This window comes from Ochlerotatus camptorhynchus, unplaced genomic scaffold (genome assembly GCF_037179485.1).
Source record: "Ochlerotatus camptorhynchus isolate MF236.1 unplaced genomic scaffold, CSIRO-AGI_Acam_v1.1 ptg000077l, whole genome shotgun sequence".
Taxonomy (NCBI): Eukaryota; Metazoa; Arthropoda; class Insecta; order Diptera; family Culicidae; genus Ochlerotatus; species Ochlerotatus camptorhynchus.
Genome location: NW_027040567.1, coordinates 9484252 through 9494023, shown reverse-complemented (window position 1 = coordinate 9494023; position 9772 = coordinate 9484252). Strand labels below are relative to the sequence as shown.

General features: G+C 41.1%; 1 protein-coding gene across 1 annotated transcript; it reads left to right on the top strand.

The window, feature by feature from the left end:
* The first annotated feature begins 5805 nt into the window (after positions 1 to 5805).
* On the top strand, positions 5806 to 7064 carry LOC135697757 (pancreatic triacylglycerol lipase-like). Its single transcript, XM_065217562.1, has 2 exons — positions 5806 to 5973; positions 6038 to 7064. Exons 1-2 carry the CDS (start codon positions 5928 to 5930, stop codon positions 7015 to 7017), a joined length of 1026 nt encoding a protein of 341 aa, XP_065073634.1. The 5' UTR covers positions 5806 to 5927; the 3' UTR covers positions 7018 to 7064.
* Positions 7065 to 9772: the final 2708 nt, after the last annotated feature.

Sequence of the window (9772 nt, the reverse complement as noted above, 5' to 3'; positions counted from 1 at the left end):
TGTCCCTGACGAAAGTAGAATATCGGCTGATGAGGTGATAGCAACGGTTAAATCAATTATGAACATGAAGGCCACTGATGTCGATGGAGTGGTCAACATCAAGTTGAAAAACTTGAGTGTTGACTTCTTGGAGCACCTTGTAGCAGTCCTCAATAAGTGTTTGGTGCTGGAAGTTAGCAAAAGTCATTCAAATCCCCAAGCCTGACAAAGACACTACCAGTGCCAAAAGCTAGCACCCCATCAGCCTCTTGTCCTCCATCCCGAAGCTATTTAAAAAGTTGATACTCAGCCGTCTGTTGGTATTTTCAAATGATAATAACATCTTTCTCAAAGAGCAATTCGAGTTTAGGAAAGAACTCCACCACTCTACCGTCCACCAGCTCGCACGGGTTACTAACATCATCAAGCGGAACAGGTCCGTTTCCAAGACAACTGCCACGTGTCATTGTTGGACGTTGAGAAGGCGTTCGACAATGTTTGTCATGATGGTCTCGTGTACAAGCTACATCGATACAACTTCCTTTTTAAGATCATCAAAAATTACTTATCGGGCAAATCATTTCAGGTCTTCTTGAACATTTCTCCTTGCGGGTGGTGGTATTTTGTCAATATTCTATAAGGGTCGTATGATCAGTGTTCTGACGAGAAAACTCCAATCAGGCCTGGATGTTCTGTCCGACTATCACAAAAGCTGGACAATTTGTATCACTGCAGCTAAAGCACAGACCATAATACTTCCGTACTCCAATTCACCTCGGCTGGTAACTTAAAAGTCCACCGTGGTAATACTCCAATTGAATGGTCGAGTGAAGTCGTCTACCTTGGTCTCACTATTGATAGCAAATTGTTGTTCCGTTCCAATGTGGACAAAACATCCACCAAGTGCAACATCTTGATTAGGTCACTCTACCCACTTATCAACAGAAAGTCCACTCTTTCCATTTAAAACAAGTTTGCCGTCCACAAGCAAATCATCCTCCCGGTCATTGAGTATGGAACACCAATCTGGGAGAGCTGCGTTAAGTGCCATCACCTGAAACTCCAAAGGATCCAGAACAAGATCCGTAGGTTGATCCTCAACAGTCCCGGGTGGACTCGAAATTCTGAGATCCACCACCTGACTGGTCTTTAGACACTGGATGAGCGAAGTACGCTCAGCCTCGAAAGGTTCAGAGACGCCTGTCTGCGATCAAATCAGATCATACGCGATCTTGCTAATTAAGTTAAGTTAATCGTAGTTTTTTTAGTTTAACCAAAATGATCTTCAAAGGGGTATTCTGTACACTAGTTGAAAAGCGTGAATACTTAAATAAGAATAACAAATTAAACAAAGATGAAGAACCTGATAGGCTAATCAATTGAAATGTAAAATCATAATTTACAGAAATAAACGTTACGTAATTGAGCGATGAGTAACACATTTTGCTTCGAACACTTTCCCCGCAAGATGGTTTCCGCATCCATATGGCCGATAAGTTGAAAATGCCAACGTAGCGCAGACGCAACGATTGCTCCATACTACTCACTATGTAGTGCGTAAATCTTCTTGTTCACTAGTTTCTAAAAAATGCTAAGTTTTTGACAGAACTATGCTGTGGCTACCACAGCATTTTACATTTGATCATCCATATACGGTAGCGACAAAAGCAGGATGTGGTGGGTTTCAAAACTTTGACCATCTAAATTGATAAATTATTGATCACCAGGTTCTAATATAGTTCATCTTTTTTGAATTGGTTATGGTTCTTAACAACCCATTATTTGTAAGGTCCACTTCCAAAAAACCATAATACTTAAGGTTAAAATTTTATCACACAAACGTTCATTTTTTTTTTTTAAATTCTTTATTTAAGAGATTTTTAGCCTTAGGCTAGTTCATCTCTAAAACACAAACGTTCATGTAAAGTTCTATAACCATTTCACTTGAAGTTTAGTAGGGATTATAAACAATTTCTAAGCATTTTCGGTAAGGTCAAGTTATCGTTTGCGTTTATGAGGAAAGCATTAGTGGGCGAAATGCTCCTGAATGATATTTACGGGATACAATTTGCAACGCAACCAGAAAACTTCAAATTCATGGAAAGTAGACATTGACATTGACTACTATATTACACACAACAAAGCGTCGCACATCTCTTTTCTAAGTTTATGCATCTCTTTTTTTTATTTTTTGCAAGATATGCTGAACATCCCTGTTTATCCTTCTGTCTATTCCAATCTATTCTTTCCGTCTCACTCGCACACCATCGAAGCGCTGCCAAGCCTTTTTTTTTAAATAAAATGCATCTGAAAAAGTGTCGTTCCCCTTGGTCTAACATGGGATGGGATTTGACAATCGGGTATCGATTTCGAGCCAATTTTCTGTCGAGCCAGTTGCTGATTGGTCGATTTGACAGAAGTAATCGTGGAAAATTGAAAACAGAGGGAACACACCAATCTAGCTGGTAGTGATGCCGAAATCAACATTGACGTGAAAGATATTGATGTTATTTGAGGATTTTATTTGTGAAACGAAAGTGAAATGAAGTGCGTGCTTTGAAGTGATTGGTACTGTGAATTGTTTTTATTGTGATTTGATTGAATATGAAGTGCCAGGCGCTAAACTGTGGTAGAAACTCAATATCAAATCAAACTTTAAGCCTTTCCGGTTTCCGAAAGATAAAATAATTCGTTTAGCTTGGATTCGGTTTTGCGTAAAAAAAATGAAGACGATGTTGAGTTTTTTTTAAGTTAAAGGGAGTTCAAGAGTTTGCAGCGTAAGTTGGAACATAGATTACTAAATTCTCAATGTGCACGTAATGATATTCTAGGTTCATTTCCCAACTGGAAATGTGGATGGTTCAACAGCTGTTCCAACATTGCGAGAGCCAAACGAATATGAAGATTGTGATTCTTAAATTGAATACAGTGAGAAACGTAATTGTACCGACCAAATGAATGAAAGTGAAAAGCTCCTCGGCGTAGGTTGAGATACGAATTATATGAAATTTTTACGTAATTGATTTTGCAGGAGCATTTCCCAGACGAACATCGACACAAACCAGCGGTAGCAGATGATCGTTTCGGTCCGGAAATGAAATCTTTTGAAAAATGTAATGGGTTCGAACCTATTCGAGAATTGACGCTCGAAGACAGTTTAAGACAGCAAATTTTTCACCAGCGGCAACAAATCTCGAAGCTTAAGAAGTATGTTTATTATTCCAAATGGTAAAAAAAAACGTAACATATTTATTTCATAGGATTTGTAACAGGTGGAAGCCAACAAATTTTAAACTGAAATCCCAGAAATCGGAAAAAGTGGAGCACAGTATTTTCCGTGAAGATCAGCTGAAACTTCTCTCAAAACATGTCCGTAAAGTGCAGAAGTGGTCCTGTGAAACAATCGTGAACAACCTGAAAATTCGATTCGCATGTCAAGGAGGGTATGATGAACTCATCAAACGTGGATATCCATTCCCATCAACGAGAACTCTTCTTCGTCACATCGAAGGAATAGGATTCGGCGCTGGCAAAAAATTACATATATATTAATATCGTACATGTATCACAATTGTAATCAATCATAAGTATATTGACGAAAATTGTAGAGCTTTTAAAACACAAAGTTGCTGCAATGTCATCCATACAAAAAGATTGTGGACTCGTACTTGACGAAATGAGTTTAGACGAAGCACAAGAATTCTGTTTAAACTCAAACAATTAAACAATTTGTCGGCACTACAACGCTCCTAAAGTCACCCAAGCTTGCATCAAAGGCTCTTGTACTGATGTTGGTGGGAATTCACTTCTAGTTCCGTTCCGAAAGGCTTACTGAAGGCTTTAGTTGTTTCGGTTATAAGAGTGGAAGAAGATATAGACTTGCGTGTGCATTTTGTTACGTTCGATTCTGGAGCGGAAAACCAGCGAATGTAGCATGATCTTGGAGTAACTTTTAGGAAAATGCTTTGAAAGACGATGTTTTCATCCCACATCCCGTGGACAATACCCGTAGGTTAGAGGTAATACCATAGAGGTAACTCTAAGACCACTGGGTCCCGAAGAAAATCATTATTATTTTTGGCTCACTCAGTACCAGAACAACGGTTCCAAGCAGTCCCAAGCTATTTCACACACCCCTGCATGTTCTGCATGAATCCACACACCCCTGATGTTATCTGTCAAACTTTCATAGCGAATCAAAACAAACATAGTGTAGTAATAGAATTTCAACTAGAATAGGGTACGTTAATCGTTTGCTTGGGACTAATAGGCTACTAAAGTGGTGAGCCAATTTAAAATCGTTAGTTTCGTATTGATTGTTGGTAATACCGGATCCAGTTCATGTTTTCAAAAATCTGGTCAATGGGTGGATCAACAATGAATTTATCGTCGTTCCTGACTGGTAGGTTGTTGAGAATGGATTATCGTCTGGTATGATTCACAGGGAGCATTTGAAAACATTGGTACACTACGAGAATGGAAACCACCTAAGGATGGTGCACAAACTGTCAGCAGAAGATGTGAAAAAAAGCATCATCAATTGATAAAATGAAGGTGAGCAATGCCACGAAGTTTTGCAATCAGGCCGTGGTTGCAGGTATCCGTGTTGTCGTAGCTGAAACTGGTCTCTCTGAGTTGACCACAACCGCAACTTTTATCGAGGATATTTCGTGGTGGTTCGAAATCCTCACAAACCGTACAGAAGAAAAATCTCTTCGCTTTTCGATTAAGAATCAGTACACTTTCACTATTTCTCGTTTGCAACGTATTGTAAAGTTGATCATTGATGTTAAGGTAGGACATGCTGGTCATTGGAAACCTTGGCAATCAGGATTAGCTTTAAGTACTAACGTGATAGTTCGTTTAGTGACAAGGCTAATTAGCTGCGGACACACAAGCATATTCACATCTCGTTTCGATCAAGACTGTCTTGAAAGTTTGTTTTCGTTAATTCGATCCAAGCAACGAAGACCAACGCCTTCGAGATCCGTAGCAGAAGCTGCAGGAGAAAATTCTTTCGAATGTAAAAAGGCAGGACACGCTACGAATCATTTACCCGAATTAAGGTGTCGGTTAACCTATTTTTGAGTTCGCCGGATTGAACCTCAAAAGTTAGTAAAAGTTATCTAAATATAACATATATTGAAATGAAACACATAAATACATAACACAAAAAAGTTAACTTTTAAAAAACATTCTGTAATCCTGGCATCACTGATCGAGACCGTCAAACATCATGCAAAAAATTCCATGGGCATACATCAACAATATTAAGAAGAGTAAGAAGCTCGATTGTCGGGTCCCGTCTAACTACCGCTTCAAGATATCGTCCCAAACTTATGTGATACGTTTACACCATTTCAGATATCGGTCGTATATGGTACCAGTTTATTAGGGAAGCGATAACAATTTAATCCATTGAAATGTACGCACAATAGCTCTATTTCGATTATTCTCAAACACGGAGGCTCGTCATGATTAAATATGATAAAGATCTACTTGTATATTACGTTCCAATTGGAACGTCAAGTCTGTCCTCTACTAGGTATTCTTTAATAACTTCCATAGTTGTCGATCGAAAGCGTTATTAACCTAAATCGAACAAGCCACTTTCAGTATAAATTTGCTGTAGAACCGTGCCTCTACTGGCTAGTCTAGCGGGAGGCCTTATCATTATTACCCCCAGCCCAGCTGGTCAATCCTTTGAAACACACACACGTCATTTGATATGGTGCCATACTTCCTGTTTACATACCCCCACGAATTCTCACCACCACCGGTTAGACGCACTATTAATTGCGGTAGATTTTTGCTATCTCAAGAGCCTTCACAACAAATCAACCCTTTGGACAAAAGATCAGAGATAAGAAAAAGTCGAGCTTAGCCATATATAAAGACTTAAGCCGGCTATCCCAAGTACCCATTTTAATTCCTACAAACGTTTAAAAATGATGAAGAATATTGGCGCTGTGCTTTTAGGACTGGTGGCACTTGGTAAGTAGTGTTTTGCATTAACAACGAACTAACAAGAATAATCGTTTATTTAATCATACTACAGTCGCTGCCGCACCGTTGGATGAACTACCGGCGGACAGCTGGAGTCTAGTTCCGGACGCCAACGGCCGTTTACACTTGGTTAACCTTAACCCATACAACCTTCCAAATGAAGATCAGGAACCGGAGAAACGCTTCACTGCCGCTACCGATACGATCTTCCGTTTGTACACTCGCTCGAATCCAACCTCGCCGCAAGTCATCGGACTGAACAACGCAGCTTCATTGACGAGCTCAAATTTCAACCCGGCTCACCCAACTCGGTTCATCATCCACGGATGGAATAACGATGGCTTCTCGGAAGTCAACACCATCCTGACGAACGCTTGGCTGTCACGTGGTGACTTCAACGTGATCACCGTTGACTGGGGAGTGGGTGCCATTACCCTAAACTATCCGTTCGCCCGAGCTCGCATCATGTCCGTTGGATCAGTAGTGTCGACGTTCATCAACTTCTTGAGTTCCAACACTGGAATCGCCTTTAACAGCATTAGCATCGCGGGACATAGCTTGGGTGCTCATGCCGCCGGTAATGCAGGCTTCTTTCAGTTTAACCGTTTGAACACGATCTTCGGTATGGATCCAGCTCTGCCACTGTTCTCATTCGATAGCTCCGATCGTATTCAGGCCACCGATGCACAGTACGTGGAAACCATCCACACTAACGCTGGACTGCTGGGATTTGATCTACCGCTGGGCAGGGCATCGTTCTACCCGAACGGAGGGCGAATTCAACCAGGCTGTGGTATTGACATTACCGGAGCTTGCGCCCACGGCAGGGCTTACGAGTTTTTGGCCGAGTCTATCATCCGTGGAGGATTCTCGTCGACTCCGTGCCAATCGTTCCAGCAGATTCTGGAGAACAACTGTGTCGCCACCGGTGCCAATCGTCCAATGGGTGGTGAACCTTCCAACTTCAATACCGGAACGCAGGGAATCTTCAGGCTGACTACCCGAGGATCCAGTCCGTTCTCGCTAGATTAAGCGACACGCAATGGAGTGGAGACGATTATCTCAATGGTCTGTTATTGTTATGTTCAGGATGAACAATAAATTGTTGTTATGTGATAAGATTTTGGGTTGGCTCGATGTATCAACCACCCTGGGGGTGGCTTATCGAAGCAAGGAATTCAATAAATTGCACTTGAAACAGTATCTACAAGTTTTGTTCCTTTCAAGAAAGATTTATGAGTTTATGGTTTTCATTTAGATAATCGGGGTGGGAACGGAAATCTTGCTCAAAAGTAGCTATTTTAAGGTATATGTATGTGGTAAATACGTCATAAGGGAATTTCCAAGTTTCCAAGATGTTGTACTGTACTGATGAGTTAGTTGCTATCAGAGATACAAAGAGTTTATTGTTGACAAGGAGCTGAATTAAGGCCACAGCAAATGATTCTTATTGAAGAGCCCATCATGTCGATGGGTCGAAGGAATATGGCGGATTGGAGTCCAAACTAGGGATTTTCGTGCTGATGTAGATTACCCTTAGACTAATCAAAATCGTGTGTATCCATTTCTAAAATGTCCAAAAACAACCCTTAAATGATCAAAATAAATGACGGTGCCAGTTTGAGAGTGTTTGCCACCCCTTCAGTGCAAGCTAGTGTTTCCGAATATCTAGAAATTTTAGTTTTAATCATTTCAAAGCAAAGGAGATGATTCTATCTATACAAGATATATTAAAAAAATATATAATTGTATTTGTTCATAACATCATGTGAACTGTATCTTTTATTGTAGCATTATTTGCAGAACAATGTTAACGATTTCACGATTATTATTCATTATGTACTTTCGTAAACGAAAAATTTACTTGTTCCGTAAATCGTGACTTGAGCTTGACGAATTTCAAAATGCATTTTTTTCCCGTGCGGGTCTCATTTTTTTTTCGCTGTCGCTTTTATTAGTGTTTTTTTTTTGTAAAAATATTGTTTATTTAGTTTTTAATAATAAATAACACATTCAAACAGATAAAAATTAAATTATTCTTCTAGATTTAGAACAAACTCTAGCTCACCTACATCGATTCTACTATTAATATTGGCATTAATAAAGTTGATGTATTTTATGAAAATTTTAAGTAAATTGATTCTTGTCTCTGTTGCAATTGTACCCAGGATCGGGCGTAGAAGGTCTGCGAAAGTAGGCCTTTGCCACCCACCGAGAGTCATCGTCATCCTTCGTTGCACGTACGCCAATGCCGCGGTTACTCGGGGGCACTCACTGAACTTGTGTTGCAAAGATTCGGTGACCACCATGCAGTGCTGACAATGTGGGTCGTTTGCACGGCCGATGATGTTCATCAGTCTGCGGTGCTCCGTTTTTTCGTTCACTAACAAGTAGAGATCGCTGCGCTGGCTCGATGACAGTCTTCTTGATGAAATGTTTGCCCATATCTTCTTCCAGTTCAGGCCTGGCTGGTTCCGTTCCACTTTTGGTATCTCGGTTTGCTCCAGATAGAAGCGGTGAATTTGATCGCTGGTGGGGTTTTGTTGGATGTGGTGGGGATACAAGGAAAATTGCTGAGAGATGAGTTTTAGACAGGGAAGATCGGCAGGGAAAGGAATATTTTGGGCGAGAAGGGACTGGGGAAGGGAATCGATCTCTTGAAGATGGCGATTGACGAGAAGCGCTTTGCACTTGATCGCTGGCAATTGCAGTTTTAGTCCTCCATGTTCTTTACTGCGCGCCAGCTGCTGCATTGGGACACGTTATGCCTCGAAACAGGAAAGTCCCCATTGTCGCTGTCAGCTTTGCCGTGTGGATACATTGCGGTGGTATTATGGAAGAGAGGTACCACACCTTCGCTGTGATGAAGGTGTTAAGTAATATTACCTTTTGCTGCAGGGTAAGGGAGCGCATGTTATGCATCCATATAAGCTGCCGAATTTTGTTGATTAGCGTATCCCAGTTTAGCTTCACCATCAGGCGCACTGAATTTGCAAAAATAACACCCAGAACCTTCACCTTTTCTGTATTCTGTAGTACTGGTATCAACAGTGGATCCCCATTGATGAATCCGACATCGATTGCCACTGTTTTATGGCGATTTTGTTTTGCCCCGGCAACGACTTCAAAGCAGTCGAACAGCTGAAAGATCCGTTCAATTGTTTGCGTTGATGTTGCTATCACCGTGATATCGTCAGCGTACGCAACGCAAAGATCACCGCCACACACACGCTCCACCCGTGTGAGGAGGGGATGGAGGTAGAGCACAAAGAGCAGCATCGACATCGGATCTCCCTGACGTACGGATCCTCGGCGCCTAATACATAGGTGCCACAGTCGGAAGAAGTGTTAGTTTGTTTACTAAAATGAACCATGCCCATTTTGTTATGGCATGTTTGCTATAAGAAATGCGCCTCGTGTTTATTAGCGAATTTCACATCAAAGATTGATTAATTGAGTAGGAAATCAGTTTGGCACGGCATTTGTGACCAGCATACACCTTCCGGTAGTATGAAACAGGCCAAAAACTGTTCAAATCCGCAGATAAAAAATTTTGTTTTGAATTTCTGTATAGCAAAATAGTGAACTTTTCGTGAACATTAACGGCAAAGAACTCACCAACACTGGGAGACCGTGAGTTCCTGCCCACCTGTCATAAAACCGTCTTGGTACGGATCGTTCTATGCGGAACAACTGTGAAAGGTGCCCATTCACTAACAGTCGTGATGAAGAGGTATCGGCCACTCGAGAGAGCCAGCCGACGAAATCATGATTGATCCCCAGAGAG

Bases quoted from the DNA above. Each gene is read 5' to 3' on its own strand.
- LOC135697757 (XM_065217562.1), top strand. From the start codon at position 5,928: ATGATGAAGAATATTGGCGCTGTGCTTTTAGGACTGGTGGCACTTG. The intron at 5,974-6,037 runs GTAAGTAGTGTT...ATCATACTACAG, and splicing joins TTTAGGACTGGTGGCACTTG to TCGCTGCCGCACCGTTGGAT.